Raw genomic sequence first — 22,539 nt, forward strand, 5'->3', positions numbered from 1 at the left:
CTCACTTGTCAATGGCCTCTTCCCATCTGTCGTGTGCTGGAAGGGCACAGTTAGGTCACCACAAAGCCTTCTCTTCTCCAGGCTGAACAGTCCCAACTCTCACAGCATCCCTCTGATCTATGTCTGATCTCTGATCTTGGTATCCTCTTGAGGCCTCGCTCCAACAGATCCATGTCCTTCCTGTGCTGGGGACCAGCTGCATATTATATATACTGGAGCATATATATATATATATATATATATATATATATATATATATATACACACACACACTTTTTTTAGTTTTTTTTTTTTTAATCCTTCAGCCCCAAAATGCCAAATCCTGGAGCGCAGCAGAGCCCCAGAGCAGAAGGAACAGGGCACTGTTTGCACAGCATCTGCATCACCCCGAGGCCTCAAGCATCAGCGCCTTAGTCTATATTGTGGGATTCAGGGAGAACAGCCTGATCCAGCTGCCCTCATTTGCACAGCGCAGCCCACATCTGTGGATAAGCCTCACATCTCTGCAGTGAGCAGCACAGCCCCACCCTGGCTGCACTGGCTGCCCTTGGTGCAGCTGGAGGGAGCACTGCTGACAGGATCCTTGCCCACCCAGGGGCTGAAGGGCAGGGACAGCACAGTGTGCAAGGTAAGGCAGAAACTTAATCAAACACGTGGATGTTTTCCCTCCCCCTCACCCTCTACCTCTACCTTTGCCCCTGCCTTGCATTGTGCTCAGCAGACCTCTCCACCACCATGTCGGGCATCAGGGTACTGCTGCAGAAAATCCTGATCCTCCTGCAGGTTACTCTGTCTGTCGTGGTGGGCAAAACACTGATGATACTGTTCCCCAATGCCATGAAAAGATACATCCTAAAGATGGGCGAAAAGAGCAGAATGAACAGGAATCCGAAGTTCAGCTATGAAAACTGGGGCCCCACTTTTTTCAGCTTCAAGTATTTGCAGTTTGTGCTGAAGGTGAAGTGGAAGAGGCTGGAGGATGAAGCCTACGAGGGACACCCTGCTCCCAACACGCCCCTGGTGACCCTCGGTGGGGAAGCTTGTCACCTCCTGGATTTCATGAAAGGTCAGTAATTGAGTTGGTAATTTCAGTAATTGCATAAATGAGGAGATGCTGCTGAGGGAGCAGGGACAGGCAGCTGGCACTGGAGTCCATCATGTGCAGACCACCAGCACCCACCTGCTGGAGAAGATGCAGCACATTTACTCCAGCTGCTTCTTGATTGTCAAAAATAACCTGCATTTATCACCCTGTCTGTGCTATCCCTTCACACCACTGAGCTTTTGCAAGAGCTGGCTCTGCCTGGAAACACTTTATGCTGAAAGCCAAGGTAATAATTTGTTTTAGGGAGAGAAGGCCCAGAACTGAAACGTGTGCAATGATTCCTGAGTGTTGGCTGTCATTTCCTGTCCATACAGAAAATTCCACACCAGCTCCCTCAGCTAGCCTAAAGCCTAGAAAGCACACAGTGGGTTTTTCCAGATCTAAAGTGGTTGGGAATAAAGCAGAAGTAGCTGCTTTGTACTTTGTCCGCTGCCTCCCACTGAGATCTCAGCAGAACGTGGAATTAATCATTAAGCTGCAGCCTCCATCCCCACGGGAGGGATTACATCCTTCTCTCACTCTGCATCCCTAATTATATATAGATATTTATGTAGAAAATGGGCTGTAAATTTATAGAAGAGAAACACAGTATCTACAGGAAGGTACCACTGTTATTTAATTCTTTAGGATGTGGATCTATGGTTAGCAGCAGCTTTTAAGTTAAGCCATGCCAGAAAGGTCTTGGACAAATTTAATGGAATTCAGCATAACCAGACTAAAAAAGGTGCTTAAAAATCCTGCAAGCTCTCTTAAATCAAGGCCTTGCAAACAGATGCCAACATAAACACAATATTGTGTTAATTTGTAAGCAACTGCAGATACTTTTGCCAGTGTAAGGTTAGTTTAATAATAATATATAACCAGAGTTCTGTTTGGACAGGAAATTGCAGAAATACATTGAAAGCATGAAAGCCTGTGATGCATGACTGAAAAGTCTGCAGTTTCCCCTCAGCTCAGCTTGAACTGACACATCTAAAAAAAATCTGGACATGAAAAGGCACTGGGACTCTGTCCTCAATGCCCAGCCCTGAACCACTGTCCCTGGATAACCTTGCAGAAGGCCATGGTTAGTATTTTTGAAGTTGCTCCACACTAAGGATCTCAGGGAGGCTGAGATGCCCTTTTGGATCAGCACCCTATCCCAAAAATGTTGGTAGCTTGCTAATTGGCTCTTGTGCTGAGGCAAAGAGGAGCTGTGTGACTGCAGGGTGCCTCCTGCCTGTACTGGGCAGGGTTCTCTCAGGTAAACTCCTTGCTGGATGCAGCACTGACAGGGCCAGGCTAGGAAAAACACCTTTATGGCTGCTTTGCAGAGATAAAGAGGTTCTGCTGCTGATTTTACTGACCTAGGAGAAGTTTATGAAGTGCCTTAGTGTTGTCCAGGAATCCTTGCACCAGAGGCTCAGTTCAGTGTATTTAATTCTGTCCTTCCTCCTTAAGCACAGAATTTCTTTTTTTTTTTTCCCCAGATAATCGACCTTTAATCCTGAACTTTGGAAGCTGCACCTGACCTTCATTTATGCTGAAATTTGATGAGTTCAACCAGCTTATCAAAGATTTCAGCTCAATAGCAGATTTCCTTATCATCTACATTGAGGAAGCTCATGCAGTAGGTACAGTACAAACACCACAGCTACAAACGTGTCACTTCCTTTAGGAGAAAAAAAGGTGTGCTAGCAAAGCAGGGGGCTGCAAACAGCACAGAAATCTTCAAATCAAGTGGCAACACCACATCTAGGCACAAGTTTGTGTCCCTAATTCTCCTGAGATTCTACTTACACTTCTGACTTTACACTCATGTGAAGGACGTGTTTTTTAACAATTGCCTCTCAATGTTATACAGCTCCTTTTGGAAAGAGGAAGAAAAGATGATTCATAAAACAAAAGTTAAGTGTACAATATGTTATGTGTTGATAGAAAAAAAAAAGTTTTTAATATTTTTCAAGAACAGGATGTAGACTCCAATTTGAAAAATTTAGCAAGCAAACAAACCACACTTGTTTATCTGCACTGGATTCTAAGTAACACGTTGGCACAGCTTTTATCCCAAGATTAAATGTTTTTCTAAAACCTAACATTTACAGTTTTCTAGCAATATGTCATTTTCAACAACTGAGAATCAGATAATGACTAAGTCAGTCATCAAACTCTTTCACTAGTTTCTGCTTTACTGGGAAGAGTTGTGTGCAAATGTTTGTTTGCATAGTTCTGATAAACAAAGGCATGGCCTGGCTCACATTTCACTTCTCACAGACCTGTTATTTTGGTTTATAGGCTTAATGAGTACAATCAAGCAAAATGAACATTGACAAACCTTACCCAATACATGTTCCCCATCTGGTGTCTTTCTAGGGTAGATCTATGTGGGAAAATTTCAGCTAAAATCCATCAAATATTTCTGAATCCAGGGCAAGAAAATACAGTTTGATGAGGGGAAAAAAAACAGATCTTGGGACCACTTAATAGAAAGCTCTAGTGCTGCTATAACTTAAGGAGGGCTTTCATTTCATGGCAAGTTTTGATGTTAGGAATAAACTGTAAGATTCTTTTAACTCAGTTTTGGGATGTGACACACAGTACATGCCCACCCTTGCACCTATTCAGAACCTTCACTGCTAAATCCCTTCCTCATCTGTTTTAGATGGATGGGCTTTTAAAAACAATGTCATTATTAAAAATCACAGAAGCCTCGAAGATCGAAAAATTGCAGCACAACTTCTTCAGAAAAATCACCCTCTGTGTCCAGTGGTTTTGGACACAATGGAGAACCTGAGCAGCTCAAAATACGCTGCACTGCCAGAGCGACTCTACATGCTGCAGGGAGGGAAGGTCATCTACAAGGTAAAAAACATCAGCACAATGAGCACAGTGTACAGAGAATTTCAAATTTCAAGGTGACTTGAGACTGCTTTACATGTAACAGTCAGTATTTCGTTCTGTTTGAGAGTGAAACATTTCACAATGCACTGTAAATGTGGAGAGAAATGAAAATGCAGCAAAACCAGTCTGGGCCTTTATAATGCACATATTTGATGTACACCTCAGTCTTGCTCAAATATTTATCTTTTGGCTCACTAGTAACCTGAGGTACATCTAAGCTGTGAAATCCAGGAACACTTCCCACCTCCAGGATCCAGACCCAGTGACACAGCAGGGTGTAACCAGTGTGTAACCATCTCCCAGGGATGCCTCCAGTGGAAAGGGAGCCCAAGGCACACCTGCCCACAGTTCTGGTGCAGCTGCTGTGCTCTGAAGGATTTCTGCTCTGCCTTCTTGAGCATCACTGTGTCATTTTATTGCCTCTGCAGGGAGGAGTGGGGCCTTGGAATTACCACCCCCAGGAAATACGTGCCATCCTGGAAAAACTGAAATAGAAAAAGAAGAGGACTTCAAAGCAAAAACTATTTGGATAAAGAAGTTCAAGAATAGTAACTTAACTACTCTTATCCCACATGCAGTAATGTGGGAGCTGGGTCCATTGAGCTCTGGATACCAACATTTACACTTGTAAGGAATATCCTGCAGGATGAATTTCAGGGTGGTGACATTTGCAGGAGGCCACTAGCATGCAAAGCAATTATTTTACATTACTATATACACATTGCACTTGTGTGTATAAAATGTTCCCTTTCACTGACTTAGGAGGCTTCTGAGCAAGACAATCTCTGTCAACATCTGTTTCCATGAATATTTGTTATGATGGTCCCAGCTTAAAGCACTGGTGGCTGTGACCTGATTCTAGAAAATATTTATAGAAACAAGGGGTTGATCTACAATTATTAAAAGTCTATCAAAACACTTCATTTGGCTTCAGATTATTTCCCTTCCTGCCCCGCCTCTCTCCCCCAGGTTATTTCTAAGCATTAGCAGATATTTATATTCATTCTAATAACCTCTGAGTTTGAGCTGATCAGAAATGTACCAATTTAAGGACTTTTGAAGGACTTGTTTGACAGTAGGAAGTAATACATCCCACTTAAGTAGCTCACACTTTTTTTTTCTATTTAATTCAGAGTGCAAGGGAAACATTTTATAGGAAATTGAGTTTTAATTAATGTATTATGTAAGCCTGATAAAAATATACTACCTTAAATGGACTCAGTTATGTTCAGGTGTTCTAAGCTGACAGCTTAGGTTACAAAATGAAAAAGCTGTTACTACAATTAACAACTGCACTGTGTTGTGGTTGGACTTGATCATCCTAAAAGTCTTTTCCAACCTAAATGATTCCATATTCTCCTATTCTATTCCATACATTAAACCAGCAGGGAATACATACCACATCCACACCTTCAAAAACCACTTTAATACAGGGTGCTAATAATAAACATTCTCTGCAGTGCAGCTATCAAAATGTAACTTCCTTATAAAAAATAAAAGTGGAGGCCCAAAGTTAAGCTGGGCTCAAGTGTTCTCTGCCGTGCCCTCTGCCATCACCCGGTGCACTGACACAAAATGATCAAAGGCAGATTTGATGATGAAACGCAAGTAAGTGGCTTGGAACTCAGGAAGCTGCAGGAGGAATAAAAATAATGTTATTGCATTCTCTGTAGTAACAAAACTACCCAACCACATTTGCAGAAGTTTGTTAAACCACAAGGATCTGGATCTTTCAGTGTCTGTTTTTTGAACTGCACATAAATCGAGTTCTTTGACCTGCAACTCAAAAAAAAAAATCCCATCACCTCCTGAATTCTGCAGCCTTAAAGGCAGCAAGTGAAGGAGGGAAGATTGCCACACTCCTGGAAAGGGCCCTTGCACCTCGTTAGGAGCACTAGGCAGGTGCAATTTCACAGCATAATCTACTGAGGAGCAGCTGGGAAGTGCAATTTCACACCAAAATCTACAATTTCTTCTCTTTAACACCAACTGAGCAATAATTGCAAATAAAGACATGTTTGGTTTTTTTATGGTTTCTTCCCACTTAGTCCAGACATCCCATTTCATGAACCACTACTGATGTACACTGTAAATACTCACTGGAAATTCTTCCATTTGGAGCTGCCCTTCTCTGTGCTGCAAATCTAGAAAATATATTTTAAGGTAAACAATGAAGAATAATGTGAGAATAATGTGCAATGAAGTTTTCACTGGACTCAGAGTTCAAGTGAGTTTAAGGACAATGAATTTACACTGCATATAGACACTGTTCTTTTTTATTTTTTACAGGTGATTTAAGAGAATACTTTTTTGCAATATCCCAGTGTGTGTGTATATATATCCCACTCATTACAGTGTTAAAAAAAAGTCACCCAAGAGGCCTAAAAAAAGCAAATCCCCAAGCCAAACAATGCAGGAAATGGCACTCTATTATACTATGTAAGCCTGTTTTTAATTTTTGGAACATAAAGTGCACAACTAGTGCTTTTAGCCCTTATACAGCATTTTACTCTCCAAACTGCTGCAGAGACCAGCAGTGTTAACAAAATTCACTCAAACGTGACTGTTGTATTAATGTCTAATAAAACAATCATCACCCCACACTTTACTCAATAAATAGATGAGGGGTTACAGGGATTCGCTGAAAAACACCAACATTGCTCCCCCAAAACCCCACAAACTCAGTCTTACCTTTTTCAACACACTGTTCAAAACCCACAGGGTCTTTAGATGTGCTTCTTTCAATCCTTAATGTCCGCACTAAAATATATATCAATTTAAAATATCAACACAAATTCTGATTCTTTATTGATACTGATATTAATTCCTTCACTTTACAACCACAAAACACTTACAAAGCATTAACTAATTTATTTTTTCTCTAAGCTATGGGGATTGTGGATATGAAGTATGATTGCTCTGTGAAAATGAATCTTTATGCAAAATTAAACCTTTATGTGAAGTTAAATGTTTATGAATCTCTTAAAAGTGGCTACATACAGACTAGGACGCTACTGTAGGAACTTTTATTAAGGCACAGACACACATTTTAACATAGCACATATTACCTACTGCAAGACACAAAGTCTTACCCAAATAACACTGGATGGCAACTTTGCTGATTTTTACACATTTGGGAAAACCAATAATCAGTTCCTGTGGGAACATGCCTGTCGTCGTCCAAAATGTTTTGGAACTTCTGTAGAGAGAACAGGACAAAACCCTCAGCCGCAGCTTTCCATCTATAACCACCCTGAATAAAATTTATCACAGAAAAATATAGAGGGGAAAGGAAGGGGGAGGTGGAAAAGGAAGGGTAGAAAAACAGGGGGACAGTGAGGAAGGGAAGGAGAGGGATGAAAAGGAGGAGGTGAAAGAGGGAGATAGGGACGGGGGAGGCATTTTTATTTGGGGTACTGTCAGCAGTGCCCTGTGTAAGGAGGGGCAGCTCTCTGCAGGCATTCCCACCTCGCCGGGCAGGCTCTGTACCCGGCCGGCCCCACAGGAGCGCGCAATGGCGGCGGGCCCCGAGCCGTTCCATCCACACTGTGGCGACCCCAGCGTGAGGGCGAAGGGCCGAGCCCGGGCCAGCCCCGGCGGGCTCCGTGCGGGAGGAGCCGCTCCCGCCGCCCGCGCCCCCGCCCGGCCCTCACCCGTCCGCCACGCTCTCGGCGGGGTGCTCGGCATCGCTGGACGTGGCCAGGACCAGGGCGGCCCCCGCCGAGCTCCGGCACCAGTCGGTGCCTCTCATCGCGGGCCGCGGGCTGCCGCTCCCGGGCAACGGCGGCAGCGCCCCGCCTGCGGCCGCTCCCGGAGCGGGAAGCCGGGATCGCCCCTGGCAGGGCGGGGGAGGCCGGGCGGGACCCGCCGCTCCCGCCGTGCCCCGCTCCGCCCCGCCCGCCGCCCGCCCCCCGCGCGGCCCCGCCCGCCGCCCGCGGGCGCTGCGGGACGGGCGGCGGGAGCGCCGAGCCCCGGCCCGGCTGACGGCGCGGCCCCTCCCGGGGCAGGTAGGTGGGATGAGGGGGGATCGGGGAACGAGCGGGATTCTGGCCTCCCTGCCCGGGCGGGGACCCTTCCCCCTGTGCCCCCTCCCCTTGTGCCCTTCCCCTGGTGCCCCTTCCCCTGGCGCCCCTCGGGGCTGTGCCCGCTCACGGCGCGCTCACCCCCGGGTACAACCCAATCCCTTCACAGACCTTACCCAGCGTTGCCCCGACCCCTCTCCGGGTTGGACCCGATCCCTTCGCACCCGCCTCCCCATCCTTTCCGGTACCCCCGGCCCCCCTCGGGCAGGGCCCGGTCCCCTCCCGCCCCGCAGGACCCGATCGCCAGCCCCGCAGGCCGGGAGCTGAGAGAATCCCATCCCTGCCCTGCCCCTCGCCATGGCAGCTCTGGGCTCTCCTGCCCCCCGGCTCTCCTGCCAGGACCCTGCTCACCGGCCAGAGCCCCCCGGCACCGGCTGGGGAAGGGGCACCGGGAGATTCCCACCCTGCCAGGGAGGGAGCTTCCAGCAGGCTCCATTGCCCAGCTGCAGTCAGACATGTGCCCTCCTCTTCCTCCTCCTCCCCTTGCTCCTGCCTACAGCAGTGCCAGGCCTGGTTGTGGGGGCACTTCCCACTCAACCCCAGCCCCTCTCCCACTGCCCCTATCTCCATCCCGGACCTGGGATCCATCCCGGGCCTCTCAGCCAGCCCAGGGGCCAGTTCCCACTCGGATGGGGTGTGTGGCAGGCAGCTCACAGCCCTGCTCCACACAGCCTGCCCTCCTTGCTACGTGGCCTTGCTTAGGGCTCTAAGGGGAACTGCCAGCTTTAGGGGCTTCCCTGGGTCATGTTTTCTTCTGTGGCTGTTGTTCACCCGTCTGTGATTTGTTTTTGCAGAGCTGGTCGAGGGGAATGTCGTACTGTCTCCACTCAGAAAGCCATTTGGATACTGGGCCAATATACGTGCGTGAAAATGGGAAGCTGCATGTGGTAAATCGGGGTGCAGGCGGCGTACAGAATGTCACTCCCAAAGCAAGACCTTTTAGTCTGTTTTCCAGAACTTTTTCAGTGGAGCTTTGCATGAACAGGGAGGATGATAGGGCAAGGAGGCAGAGGACTGATCATTTCATCTTCACGTACACCAAGGAGGGGAACCTCCGCTACTCGGCCAAGTCCCTCTTCAGCCTCGTGCTGGGTTACATTTCTGACAATGTAGATCACATTGACTCGTTGATTGGTTTCCCAGAGCAGATTGCTGAAAAGCTCTTTTCAGCAGCAGAAGCAAGACAAAAGTTCACAGAGCCAGTGACAGGACTGAGAGCTCTGCAGAAGTTCACTGAAGCCTATGGCAGTTTGGTGCTGTGCTCACTGTGCTTGCGGAACAGGTAAGTGTGTCCCCTAACAATCTTGTCTTCTGCTAGCACACTTCAAGCTTCCCCTAAATTAAATTTAAAATACATTTTGGGCTTACAACACCACCTAATTTTAATGAAATGCCCTGACTCTTATCTGATTCTTGTGCTTGCTGCCTTTCATCCCATACCTTTCCTACAAGTGCAGCTGTAGGTTTCATTTTAAGATAAAAATCATAACAGAGGTGACAGACTACATCTGTTTCAACCAACAGGGGATCTTATGTGGAGGATTAAACCTGCAACTATTTTTAACAATAATAATCAGCAGTTCTGTGGAAATCCGTGTGCTTAGTGCCTTCTCAGGCATTTCATGGGATGTTTCTGTAATTGCTGTTTAAAAGCTTTTCAGCACACTTAGCTGACTGTACAGATAAAATACACCCTTGCAAATTGTTCAGGTTTACCAACTATATAAACTTGCTGTCATGTCTCATTTTGGGGGCTTAGAAGAAGATACAGACTTGTGGGTAAGTTTCAGGCTCTGAAATCAGGCAGGTTTTACCTTATTTTATTGTCGTTGCCATCCCCATATTGACTGTACTTTAACAAGGTCCTGATTACAGCCCAGCACTAGTTTTTCAATCTTCTCAATGCCCACATCTTTAACTGAAAGTCTTGCCAAGTTTAAAACTGGATTATGTTTTTAAAGCCTTGCTCCTACTGAAGTCCTTCCCAGTAATAGAACTGTTCTCTTCCATCTTTACACTTGAAAAAGGGATGGTTTATCCAGTTTAAAATCAAAGTACTGGCATATTCATCTGAAGTGCCAAGGGTGTTCTGAGCACAGTAGGAATGTTTGAGTAGAAGTCAATTATCCTTTGTTTTATCCTTTAAACCTACTCGCTTTTTATCTCTAGCACAGAAAATTTTATGGGCTTAATTTAGAAATTAAGCTACTTCTGGCATCTTTTGCCATTACAGAAAGCTGAGTTAAGTATCAAGTCTTTGAAATCCAGGAAGTGAGGCATTAAGGCGTTTTCTGATGATTTTTATTTCTAAAAGAGCCCACTCTTCTCTCCAGAACCCTAACAGCTAATAATCTCTCTCAAGAACTGGCTTATGCTCTGACTGTATGTTGGGCTTCTTGCAGAGCCAAATTGCACAGGCAAGGGGTGTGAGGGGGGTGGTTTGATGGGTAAAATTACCCTGGGAGGATATTAAGGTCCTCTTATTTGCATGGACAAAGAGGTGTTCCTGCAGGGATCAAATTAAAAATCACCCCCAGTCTATGCAGTGAATTTGCTGGCCTCAGGGTGTGTCTTGCCATGGGGAATACGAGGTAAATTCAGGAGAGATCAGTGAATTTGGAGCCACAGGGGCAGCAAGAGGTGACTGCAGGGAGGTACTGAGGGCTACGTGCTCATTACTGCATACTCATGCCTGCCATTCTTCAGTGGTTTGTTCCCATCTCTGAGCCTCCTACTGAATGGCTCCAGCACAGATGTTTGCGTGGCTGCTGAGTGAATCAGAGCAGGGAACCAGCACAGCTAAAAAAAAAAAAAACCCACTGAGTAACTGCTGCCTAGGGTGTAGCCACAGCTCTGGCCAGTCCTGGACTTCTACCCCTAGTCAAGCATTTTATTGACATGTAAAAAGTAAAATTTTGCCGCTGACAAGCTATTCTGTCCTGATAAAAATCCACATTTGAGGTGGATTTTAAGCCTGGATGAATGTGGGTTTGTCTATACCCTTCCTAGACACTGAGGAAGAGCAGTTTGTGAAGCTGACTTAGGATAAACTGGGATATTTTGCATTATCCTGAAATAATACAGCAATAATCTGTAAAGAAGCTCCTAATAGCAATATTTGCAAGTTGAAGTCTTGTTAGTCCAGTATTTTGCATCGAATCAAAACCATGACAGTGATCTAAGGAGAAGACTGGGAATTCAGACATGTTGCGTGCCAGCTGCACATGAAGAGGTGCTTAGTGCAGCTGGGTAATTTATGTCAATTTTCACATAGTACTTAGCAGAAATGAGTGCTTTGTGCTTATGACACTTGGGGATGTAGACACCTCCCTACATGCCTGAGCACTCAGGGCTTTTTTCTCTTTTTTTGGCTTTGCAGATACCTGGTTATCTCTGAAAAGCTTGAAGAAATTAAGTCTTTCCGGGAGCTGACGTGTTTGGATCTCTCCTGCTGTAAACTTGGAGATGAACACGAGCTGCTGGAACACCTCACCAAAGAGGCCCTGTCTAGGTACCAATTTCTTGAGCTAAAAATGACACTTTCTTTCCTACCACTAAGCAGTTCAAAGAATCAGGCTGAGACTTTGAAGAGAAGTTTCACAGGCTGCAGAGTGTAAGGCTGAAGATTTTGGTTCTTCATAAAACCTGTTCCGTAGGTAAACAAAATACAGAATTTATTGTACAGAAAGCACATACTGAATCATAAAAAGTACTAAAATTATGCAAGACAACTTACTGTCTCATATTTTATATCAACTTTTTATAATTTTCATTGTCTGGGTAAGAAATGCATCTTTCTCATTTGGAACAGTTTTACATTTCCTATTTTTAAGGGGGAACTTTATCAGCCAGATTTTTAACCAAATTTACTGTTCTCCATGAAGATTACTGCAAGAAGGATGTTGATTATTTGGTTAGTTAACATCTCAAAACAGTAAATTTTGTAATTTTGTTTGGTACCCAAAAATGACAAGTAGATAATTTTGGAAGCATTAGGTAGGATGACTGCTAATTAAGGATATTATGTTGCTGTAAGATTTTGGTGCATTTTGCATCAAGGTTTTATCTTGAAGTGCTCTGAAGAGAGCACTTCAATTTGATGTTTTTCCCTGAGTTTTGTTAATCAGTGCTATAAGACCTCATTATTTTCTTAAAATCACTGCTTATGATCACTTATCGAATCTGCCCTCTTTTAGTTTGCCAAGCATTTTTTCTTAGTTTTGAGTGCATTTCAGTTTGGCAGCCCTGGCATAAAGAACTTCAGGGTATAAAGAAGCTTATTGTCTCTGTTGGCAAATGTTTGGCTCTAGGATCAGTTTGTCACTGGAGCTGTGGGAATAGCTGCTCAAGCAGTGCTTCTGTTGAGCTAGCAGGGAAATATAAAGATATTTGTTACTCCTGCTGACCCAGGCTCCTTCCTCGCTGCTTTTTACTGTGAGCCTGGAGGGCTTGGCACAGGATGACCCTTCTGACACGGAGTTTTGGGACATTTTGCAAAACTCTCAGAAGTAATGACCATAAACTCTGTGTTTGTATCTGTGCTGGCAGTGTGAAGAGGCTTCTCCTGAAGGACAACTCCCTGTCAGACGCCGGCCTGCGCAGGATGACAGCGCCCGTCCGTGTGCTGAAAAAGGGGCTGGACAATCTGCTGGTGCTGGACTTGTCCTGTAAGTGCTCCATGTCCCACAACAGAGAGAACCTGTGTCCTGTCTGATAAAGAATTTATCCTCCTTAAGGATTCCTTCCACTGAAGGAATACCATTAGTTTGTTGATTCCTATGAGCCAGCCCCAGATTTGACCAGAGCCTCCCAGAAGGCACAGGGCAGACCTGAGGTCTCAGGCATTTGCTCCTTACATAAGTATTTTTAGTAGTTTGAGAATTTGTGTTGTAAATGTTTCTATTTTGATAATTAGAGGGGGAAAGTCAGTCTTGTTCCAGTATTAGCTTTTGGAACAAATGCTTACTTGGTATTTTGATAATCTTTTTCCACGTCATGCAACTTAATTATCTTTACTTGGCCTTACAGGTAACCCTAAAATCACAGATGTGGGAATTGGATACCTTTTTTCTTTCAAGAAACTGAATTGTTTGGACATTTCTGGCACAGGTCTCAAGGTAAAAACTATCAGAAAAAGTTTACTGTACAAGTGTAATAATAAAGTTCTTGCCCTCTGACTGCTTTATGTTCCTTTTTTCCCAGGATGTTGATGCTGTTATAAAGCGGCTTCAAATGCAGATAGGCCTGGTTCACTCAAAAGTGCCTCTGAAAGAATTTGATCACAGTAACTGCAAAACAGAGGGATGGGCAGAGCAGGTAAGGGGGGTTAAATCTGTTTTACTCTCTAAAATTTTGCCATATAGAATACAAAATTGCTGAGTAGGAAAGAACAAGGGATGGAGTTGTTTCCAATGATATTTCTGTAAGTTTTGCAAGACATTTGAACTGCTTCATTTGTTCTTTCAGACAGTTCTGCAGTGGGAGCAGGCAGTTTTGGAGGCCATGAAGCCCCAGGACAACCTGAGATCCAGAGTGACAGCTCTTCACTTCTGTACGTAACTGCATGGACACCACAGAGCTGATTTATTTTCTTTTCTACTGGGACTATTCTCACACTTTTTTGGGTTATAGTACAAATAGCATCTCAGGTGTGCAGTTCCAGCCTTTTGTGTAACTGCATTACAATGTAGTTGAGTTTTTTCATTTGTTAAACTTGTGGATAATTCAAGTACAGCTCATATAACAACTGAGTTTTTTCCTTAATATTCTGAGTCCAAAATATAAATGGTATTTTTTTCCTGTGCACATTTCCAAGTTGGCTTGGCCAAAACAGTTCGTACCACAAAGTTATGCATTTTAGAGTATAATTCTGTTTTTCCCAAAATCTAAACTTGATATTTTTGCTTGTAGATGGCAAGACACACAGAATAGAGGACGTAGTCAAATGCACACTGGTGGAGCCAGAAACTAAAGCATCTGGAAACTTGCAGTTTTATAAAGAAAACGTTGAAAATTGCCATTTACCTTTGAAAAAGGAGGTTGCAGGCAGCCATGAATTAAAGAACAATAAAAAAAGAGCTTTGGCTGAACAAGAGAGAGAAAGGACTTCCAAACAGAAGCATCTGTGCCTCACTGTGGAGGACTGGGATTTGTTAAATACCTACTGAGTCAGAAAGAAGTGGGTCTTTTGTTTGTTGTTCTCTTGCTGATGACAGGATTTGGACATATTGAGAGGGAGTGACAAAGTACTGTTAAATCTGGTTGCTGTGACATGCCTGTGGGGTAGCCTGTGCTGGGGGAGGGATAGAGACAAGAAGGTTGGTAATGCTACTGTATATTTTCAATACATAATAATTTTTTTCAAATAAAGTTTTTGTTGTCATCCTTAACTAACTCTTCTGATGAAGGTGTTTTTCACCAAAACAGCTGCTCCTATTCCTGCTGCTCTCCTGCCTCTCGAGGGCCAGGACACAAATCACTGCAGCTCATCTGAAATGAGGCTGCACTGGGCTTGTCAGTGCCATGGGATGTTTACAGTGCTGCTAGAACAGAAAGCTCAGCCTGAAAGCACCAGGCTGTGCTGATGGGGCTGTGCAGAGGGAGGGAGCACAAAGGATAAGCACAGACCTCTGGGAAGGGAGGCAGAGGCAGCAACACCTCAGCAACAGCCATTGCAGAAGCACAAAGTGGAACACAAGTCCCTTTTCTTTCTCATTTTAGCCCAGGAAATGAGAGCTGGAATGAGGTTACTGTAGAGACTATGCTCTGCAGTTTTAATTTGTTCTCCCTTACAAGCAAATTCACTGCATTTGAGATCATTCTGTGGTTTAAAACCCATTTTCAGTGTGCCTGCAATACTGCAATACACAATACTAACTGCGCTTCTCCATCTGACAACACTGAGGGGCATTTATAATTCAAATATTAATTATGCAGATCAGCTGTAAATCACCTGGACACTCAGACCTGTTCTGTGTTGGTGTGTGCAGCTCTAATGCTGCAGGTAACTGTTAAACACTGAATTCCTGCCCTGAGTGTTTCCATCACAACTGGCTGAGGAGCACAGTGCTCATCGTTGTCCTCTTGGGCCTCATGAGGCCAAGGATTTTCTCCAGGTTTCCCCTATAGTGCTTCTTCCTTTTACACTGTTGTCTACCATAATTCATCACCAAGAAAAAGCATCACATCCTTGGAAACCATGAAGAGGCCAAGAAAATGAACTTCAGCTCAGAAATGCATAAAGAACAAAACCCCTTTGTCTTTTCCTTACTGCTGAATTTTCCTCAAAAAAGGACTACACACAAACAAAGCAGGCACACTTGCATTCAAATCCTAATTTCTTTTCCCAGAAACTCAAGGCTATTAATACCTTCCCCTGACAACTACATCAGCTCTCTGCTGAGACAAATTATGGCACAAAGTGTGATTCAAAACAGTGGCTCAGTGGGGAGGAAGATCTGCAATCTTCCCCCTCAAGCTGTCTCTGGTGCAATTGCCACCATGGAATTTTTGGCCATCCCTTCCACCATTGGAGATATGCTGATCTGACCATGGAGAGATGCACATTTTTTTTACCAATCCTAATTTTACCAAACCCCTTACCTGGGTCCTGAGCATAAGGGTTCCTATATATATTTTTTTAAACAATGCTTACTGCACTGGGATGACATTTTACAGGCAGAGAGAAAACAAGCTGTGCACCCTGGCCAGGCCTGTAGAGAGACAGGTGAGTGAAAGCAGCTTTACCTTTCCCCTGTGAAGAGTTTTGCCATCTCATTCCAGGCAGAGTGTGAGTCACAATACTGTAAAGCTATTTATAAAAAGATCTCTCAGATTTCCAGCTGTATCCCAGTGACAAATTAGAAGCAACATTCACCATTGATCTGAGTTACAGTGACAGGCAGAGCTGCAGATCACAGGACTGAGAAGAAATGAGGGAACAGGGGTTTATTTTTAAATATCTGTGACCTGAGGTGGCAATGGGAAGAAGATCACCTCATGGGATTTCTTTTGGGCCTAGAAAAATAAGAATACTCACTGTAAATGTGGGGTTTTCCTCGATGTTTTAGACACAGATGATATTTTCAAAGGAGCAGAGAAAACCTCATCTTTTTCAATTTCAGTGTCATGTCCACACCTATATCCTGAGGACTGCTTGGAAGGCTTGGCTGCCTGACTGTGCCCTGCTGGCAGAGGAACAAAACAAGCAGCAAACAGATCCAGTGTCATCCCACACCACCCTGGGAGCTGCACTTGATTTTCTGCTGCTCTCTGCTCCAAGGCTGACACTTCCTTTTCCTCCTTTCTTTGCCAGCTTCGGTGAGACCCATCCCAGCTCCATGGCTGTTCTGAGCCTGCTGCTGCAAAACTGCACAGCCCTGAGTGAAGAGCAGGTTATTTATTTATGATGGTTCCCTGCCCTGGCTCTCAGGGACAGCTACCCTGTCACAGGGACATGATTTATCCCCCCAAGCCCTGAAACTTCTCCAGTTTTCCATGCCATTACACTCCCTGTGTTGTCCTTCATGGTTTGAGAAGAGAGCAGGAGGTAGCCTGAGCAGCAGCTCCCCACAGTGTCACTCCCAGCTCACGGTGACACCTCACAGTGTCACTCCCAGCACAGCATTCCCAAGAAAGTGTCCCAGGAGCATCAGAGCCCTCAAAGCCACTGCTGAAAGCACCTGCAGGTGTGTTCTGAACACAGACAGAAGCACCAGTGAAGATCAGGCCTATGGAACCTCACTCAGCTCCTGCTGCTCAGGGCAGCTCTCGGTGTGGTGGCCTGCAGAGGCCCCAAGATGTCCAGAGAGGAGGAAGCCCTGGCCCAGGCAGTGCCAGCCGTGGCTGGTGAAGCCTCTCCAGCCCAGCATCCAACCCAGTGCTGCCCATGAAGGAAATGTCCCCTTGACATGGCACAGCCTCCTGGCAGCTGTCCCACAGCCAGTGTCCAGTTGAGGGCTGCCACAAGCCCTGCTCGCTGTCACTGCGCTGTGAGGGGAATTTGTTGCTGTCCCTGCGCTGTGAGGGGGATCTGTCGGTGTCACCGCGCTGTGAGGGGGATTTGCTCGGGCTGGAGCTCCCCAAGCAGGTGGCAGGGCAGAACCCCAGGCTCCAGGGTGAGGTGTGGGAAGCACCCTGCTGTCCCCAGCAGGGATGGGCACCAGGATTCAGGCTGGGCAGAGGAACTCGTCGGACCAGCCCAGGCAGTGCTGGATTCCATCCCGGCACAGCCTCCGGGGGATGCAGGAGCAGAACTCGAAGTGCACGGAGATGCAGCTCCACCACTCCTGCCCACACGGGGGACAGGCAGCTGCTGGAAGGACACAAAACAGGGAACTGAAATGCTTCTGCTGCACTGACCCTCTGCCTCCTCCCTTCCATGGGTCAAATCCTTTCATCCCCCTAGCAGAAAAGCTGCTGGTGACAACCCTGTGACTGTGGGCCCACCAAAGCAGACACTGGCTTGGTGCTGTCACAACCAGAGTGTGACATTGCAGTGACCTTCATGCAGAGAGGCCATCCTGAGGGGGAACAACTAATTGTAATTCCCCCCCCCCCTTTTTTTTTTTTGTCCAAAACCATGGGGGTAACTTAGGAACAAATCTGCTGCTCATATTAGCAAGACTCTACTGCACAGCTTGGAGATCCACCCATCTGCTGACCAGCTACCAAAGACCAGTTTGAATGGTTACTAACAGCCACACATGGTGATGAAACTGCTCCACATCAGCAAGACAAGGAGGAAGAGCAATTTTTAGGACTGGGAGCAAAGCATAGATCCTTTCCTCTCTCAGGTGCCACCAGGCTTTGACACAGAAGCCTCGGCAGCCAAGGGGACTGAGCCTGCAGGGCTCACACTAACACCCCACCCCAGCTATTTTGTGTTTCAGTGGTGGGTACCAGCCTCCAGGCATTTCCAGCAGCATCCACGAGCACCACACCTGTGGAAGCTGCTGCAATCTATCAGCAGAAAGACAGGAGCCAGCAGACAGACAGACTTACAGCTCCAGGACTCGTCAGAGCAGTCCCCGCAGTCGTTCATCCCGTTGCACCTCTGGTCAGCATAAACCCAGGATCTGGGGTTGCTGCAGTAGAAAACCAGGTACCCTGGGAGGCTGTGAGGCAAGTCACCTGCAAGGGCACACACAGAGGCCATGATAAACTCCCCCAGTTTAAATGGGGATGGCAGGCACCAAAGGCTGCTGCCAGGACACTTCCCCTGCAGCATCAAACAAGCATGAACAAATGGGGAAGCTCTGTGGTGGGACATAGGAAGTCTGCCCCAGGTTTCTGCTTTATTTAGTTTTTTTCCCCAGGGTGACTGAACAATAAATTACCCACGAAGGCATACAGCTTCACTGATGGAGAAAAACTACATCATGCTTTAAAAAAAATCCTGGGAAGATCATATCAACTTGAAGTCTCTAATTCCTGGTATTCCTGCTAAGTTTTGGGCAGTGCCATCTCTCAGCATCTGCCCTACAAAGGCTCTACCAGGCCTATCTGCTCCTGTAGGCAGCCAGAAGCACAGAGCAGGGCTAGAGGAACCCTGGGTGCTGTCTCACAGCTGGAAGATCAGTGCAGGGGGGATGCTCACAACAAAACCACTCACCACAGAGCTGCTCCTGCTCATCCTCTCCATTCTTGCAGTTGCTGACTCTGTCACAGACCCAGCTGGCAGGGACACAAGTCACTCTGTCATCACACAGGAAGCCTGTCCTGTTATTAGGGGCTGTGCAGAGGCGGTTCACTGAGGGGAAAGCAAGAAAACTTTTATTTTCCAGCATTTTTGTGATATGAGGAATAGATCAAGGGGAGTAAAGGGGAGATTCTGAAATTAATTTTTTGTTCTGGAAATAAGCAGGGGCCAGGATTAATTTCTGGCAGGTTCATGGCAGAGTCTGAAAACCCCACCAGTAATCTTAAGTATGACAGTGCTATCCAGAGTTATCCCAGCCCTGTGGAGCAGGGAACTCCTGGTGGCCATTTGTGCTTGAGCAAAGCTGGTACAGCTGTGCTCATGCAGCACCATTTCTGCCTCCCTTACCAACAAACCAACCCCTCTGGGGATCCAACCTGGTGCCCGTGGCAGGAGTGCCAGGGCTGCCACCGCCGAGGCCACGGCGGCCGCGAGGACGAGCAGCGCCAGGGCAGAGATGCAGAGGTGCCTCTGTGTGCAGCCAGGGCGGGCACCACAGGGATGGCAGCGGGCACCACAGGGATGGCAGCAGGCACCACAGGGATGGCAGCAGCCTGGGGGAGGCAAGAGAGACAGTGAGGGAGTGAGGAAGGGTCTGGGGTGTTTCAGAGGGGAACAGTGCAGGGACATGAGGCTGGCATGTTGGGGTCTCTGCATGGGGGCTGCTGGGGATTAGGGGTTGAGAGTTGAGTTTAAGAGCCAAACTCCTCCATTAAGCATCTCCTAGTGGGGAATTTTGCTGCTTGCAGTGTGGAAGAACTTGTGGTGCTGCTACAGAGCACTGGGATGGAATGGCACAAGCCCCACATCTCCATGGAGCTCATCCTGTGGGCTCAGAGAAGGGGGATGAAGGTCAAACCCCTATGGGACAGCAGGGACACTGAACCAGGGCAGGCTGGTGTGAGGCTGGGGAAGGTGCCCTCCAAGAGCCCACAACAAAACTCCCCATGAGCTAAGATTTCATTTTACAGCACTTCAGGCTTTCTGCCCCAGCTAGGACTCCCACTCCCATGAAATGAGGCTGGACTATCAGCCCAGAATGGTGAGAAGGAACTGAAGAGCTGCCCTTCCCCTCCCTAACAACATCTCCAGGGCACAGCAACCTTCCAGGGCCTCCAGCTTTCAGAAAGTCAGGGACATAAATCAAACCAACTGCAGAAGCTAAAGGCCAAACCCACAATCACAGCAACACAATGGCAGCACAGGGAGAGCCATGCCAGGCACCCACCCTCACCTCAGCAACCTGCACCTGCAGCTCTGCCTCGAAACCTACAGGGTATTTCCCTCCATTCCTTCATATTCCCACACCAATAGCAAAAATTATCAGTGTGGTCATCTCAGAAACAAGTAACCAGTCACTTAAGGCAATCCTGCCTGAATAATTGATTTTGGTATAGCTGAACTTAAAAATCTTTAATTAGAATTTTAAAAAGCTTTCAGGAACTGAAAGAGCTTTTAAGTTAGAATTTGTATTAGCTGTGCTTTGTGTTTACTTAGTTGTTTTATTGTTCAAACTCAAGGGAAGGCACAGCCTTTGCTCAACAGCAAAAGGATCCTGATTCCAGCAAGCTCCCCCTCTGTCATGCTCAAGCAAGAGGCAAACCCAGATTTCAGCTCAGAAGAGAAATGGTGAATTGCAGCATGTCTGTGTCTACAAAACACCTCTGACTACAAAGCACAACAATTACAAACAGACTTGAGTATAAAATAATGGTGCTGAGGAAATGTTGCAAGCTGAACTACAGGCTTGCCTTGTTGTTCTCTTTGATCCCACCTCATCCTTCAGAGTATGGGTGAAATTTGCTGAAGTTTGGCTATTAAGACATAGGGAAAGGCCACAGCAAGCTCATTGTGAGCCTGTGACAGATGAGGATCACCTATCATACAACTGTACATATGTCTGCCAGCTCCCGGCCAACACAGAACATCTGAAGTGTATTAATTTTATAGTCTGGACATTTCACTACACAGAAAAGAGGGAAAATCAGTCCAAACAGACCATAAATAGTGGTTGTATTTTATATTACATTGATAGTTTCCATTGATTTATACTTTAATAATAGAACTCTCCATTTTGTTCATTACCTCTTTTTCCAGAGAAGGTCTCTGTTGAACCAAAAGTAGCTACATCACCGTTTCTCTGGAAGGAAAGGGATAAAAGGGATTTACAGAATCCCACGGCCACACAAACTTCACCTTTCTAGTTCTCACATCTTACCCAGGAATGCCTCATGTACTCCATTATTGTTACATATAAGTAAAAATTGCCTCGGTGAAAACATGGCCCACCTTTAATTCCCAAAACAATCAATCCCATCCCTTTTTAAACCTTAATTACCCATTTGTAAAACAAACACCAACCAAGCCCAGTGTTTTTTATCAACTCTTCTCTTTTGTATCAAGATAAGGAGAAACAGCTCAAAATCTCAGAGAAACAACTCAAAATCTCAGAGAAAGCAGTGATAAAGAGGTCAGGCAAACAGCACAGGCAAGAACACATGCACTTCAGGGAACAGCTGTATGTAGGATTTTTCTGAAGAACTGTACCTGGGGATGAGTTTTGTTCATGTTCCCAGAGCTCCAGGGACTGCAGGGAGTTCTCTGCACCTGAGCACAGGTAAAGTTACCAGGATACAAACCCAACAGAGGCAGGAGAGCAAGGAGAGCACCTCACAGGCAGGAGGGACTGGCAGGGCAGTGCTGAGCCTCTGCCCCAGCCCCCAGTGAAAGCCAACAGCAAACTCTCTCATTCTTCTTGTCCTGAACCTGGTTTCGCAACAGGGCATTAGACAGCTCAGAGTAAACAGAGATTTAGGGAGCTGAGGCCCTGCTGCCAGGTTGGAAGACAAGCACTCACCTCTAGCTCATGCTGACTGCATTTATCCCCATGCTGGTCATGGAAAACCCCTGCACAGTTAAAGCTTGAGGGAAATGAAAGTCTCATCTTCATCAGTCTCCTGTCTCCACACCTCCTTCCCAAGCCAGAGCCGTCCCACTGCCCTTGTGGCAGCACCAGCCCAGGCTCCTGCCAGATGATGGGATCTCAGGAGACCTGGCAGGGTACAACCATCTGGAACAGCTTCCTGGCTTGGGCAATGAGCACAGGCACAGGAAATTCCCCAGGGTCCTTTTTGACTTGAGTGCTTGAATTTCCAGGCCTGCAGGAAGGCTTAGCAGCTCAGCCTGCAGCAACCATGAACTTACAAATATATTGGAGCCTTCTAAACTGGCTGCAGGTCTTGGCACAGCTCCCACAGAGAGGAGTTTTACAGCTTCAAGGATGAAATCTCACGAGCAGGCAGCTTTTCTTGGGGATAGTGAGGAGAAAAAGCATAAAGTTTTTGAGGAGCCTGGATTATTCTTGCAAGAGGGTCCAGAGGACTCAAGTGCTTCCAAATTGTTGTCACCCCACAGGCCATGACTCCTCCCCAGGCAGGACAGTCCCACCAGGGCTGGGGAAGAGAGGCTGGCAGCCAGGCTGTCTCTGAGCTGGCATTGCCTTGAGCTGACTCAAGCACCTCATCATGCCTGACAAGGAGGGACAACCACAGCTCCAACTTCCCTCTCCATCCCCCCAATTATACTGAGTTAACACACTCCTCATGGCCAGGGCATCTCCAGCCCTGTCCTCACAGACCAGCCACAATTAAACACAGCCTTGTAGGAGCTCCTCCTTCACTACAGCAGCACCAATTTGTCCAAAACAGAAGCTTCTCACAGGAATACATCACTACTAAAGGCAGTGCTAGAAAACTCCTGTTCCAAGAAGGATC

The 22,539-nt window shown here is 46.4% G+C and overlaps 4 protein-coding genes across 4 annotated transcripts; 2 read left to right on the forward strand and 2 right to left on the reverse strand.

Moving 5' to 3' along the window:
- The first annotated feature begins 691 nt into the window (after positions 1–691).
- On the forward strand, positions 692–4,908 carry DIO1 (iodothyronine deiodinase 1). Its single transcript, XM_063166144.1, has 4 exons — positions 692–1,066; positions 2,575–2,718; positions 3,747–3,946; positions 4,414–4,908. Exons 1-4 carry the CDS (start codon positions 736–738, stop codon positions 4,477–4,479), a joined length of 741 nt encoding a protein of 246 aa, XP_063022214.1. The 5' UTR covers positions 692–735; the 3' UTR covers positions 4,480–4,908.
- A 480-nt stretch (positions 4,909–5,388) lies between these two features.
- On the reverse strand, positions 5,389–7,798 carry IFT25 (intraflagellar transport 25). The gene is made up of 5 exons (XM_063166147.1): positions 7,639–7,798; positions 7,078–7,184; positions 6,677–6,745; positions 6,086–6,129; positions 5,389–5,617 (listed from the first exon to the last, which is right to left on the reverse strand). The coding sequence occupies exons 1-5, from the start codon at positions 7,734–7,736 to the stop codon at positions 5,510–5,512; spliced, it is 426 nt and encodes a 141-aa protein (XP_063022217.1). The 5' UTR covers positions 7,737–7,798; the 3' UTR covers positions 5,389–5,509.
- A 125-nt stretch (positions 7,799–7,923) lies between these two features.
- On the forward strand, positions 7,924–14,456 carry LRRC42 (leucine rich repeat containing 42). Its single transcript, XM_063166141.1, has 8 exons — positions 7,924–7,992; positions 8,862–9,349; positions 11,447–11,578; positions 12,616–12,734; positions 13,096–13,184; positions 13,270–13,383; positions 13,534–13,618; positions 13,978–14,456. The coding sequence occupies exons 2-8, from the start codon at positions 8,877–8,879 to the stop codon at positions 14,232–14,234; spliced, it is 1,269 nt and encodes a 422-aa protein (XP_063022211.1). The 5' UTR covers positions 7,924–7,992; positions 8,862–8,876; the 3' UTR covers positions 14,235–14,456.
- On the reverse strand, positions 14,446–22,421 carry LDLRAD1 (low density lipoprotein receptor class A domain containing 1). Its single transcript, XM_063166146.1, has 6 exons — positions 21,314–22,421; positions 20,852–20,906; positions 19,144–19,320; positions 18,680–18,817; positions 18,070–18,198; positions 14,446–17,380 (listed from the first exon to the last, which is right to left on the reverse strand). The coding sequence occupies exons 1-6, from the start codon at positions 21,332–21,334 to the stop codon at positions 17,235–17,237; spliced, it is 666 nt and encodes a 221-aa protein (XP_063022216.1). The 5' UTR covers positions 21,335–22,421; the 3' UTR covers positions 14,446–17,234.
- Positions 22,422–22,539: the final 118 nt, after the last annotated feature.

Source organism: Melospiza melodia, chromosome 11 (genome assembly GCF_035770615.1).
Source record: "Melospiza melodia melodia isolate bMelMel2 chromosome 11, bMelMel2.pri, whole genome shotgun sequence".
Taxonomy (NCBI): domain Eukaryota; kingdom Metazoa; phylum Chordata; class Aves; order Passeriformes; family Passerellidae; genus Melospiza; species Melospiza melodia.

Excerpts from the sequence above, each read along its gene's own strand:
- IFT25 (XM_063166147.1), bottom strand. The coding sequence starts at position 7,736 with ATGAGAGGCACCGACTGGTGCCGGAGCTCGGCGGGGGCCGCCCTGGTC. Across the intron at positions 7,185-7,638 it reads GCCGAGAGCGTGGCGGACGG|AAGTTCCAAAACATTTTGGA; the intron begins GTGAGGGCCGGG and ends TTCTCTCTACAG. Across the intron at positions 6,130-6,676 it reads TGAACAGTGTGTTGAAAAAG|ATTTGCAGCACAGAGAAGGG; the intron begins GTAAGACTGAGT and ends TATATTTTCTAG.
- LRRC42 (XM_063166141.1), top strand. The coding sequence starts at position 8,877 with ATGTCGTACTGTCTCCACTCAGAAAGCCATTTGGATACTGGGCCAATA. Across the intron at positions 9,350-11,446 it reads TCACTGTGCTTGCGGAACAG|ATACCTGGTTATCTCTGAAA; the intron begins GTAAGTGTGTCC and ends TTGGCTTTGCAG. Across the intron at positions 12,735-13,095 it reads GCTGGTGCTGGACTTGTCCT|GTAACCCTAAAATCACAGAT; the intron begins GTAAGTGCTCCA and ends TTGGCCTTACAG.
- LDLRAD1 (XM_063166146.1), bottom strand. The coding sequence starts at position 21,334 with ATGAACAAAACTCATCCCCAG. Across the intron at positions 20,907-21,313 it reads TGAACAAAACTCATCCCCAG|AGAAACGGTGATGTAGCTAC; the intron begins GTACAGTTCTTC and ends CTTTCCTTCCAG. Across the intron at positions 17,381-18,069 it reads CTCTGACGAGTCCTGGAGCT|CAGCTGCCTGTCCCCCGTGT; the intron begins GTAAGTCTGTCT and ends GTGTCCTTCCAG.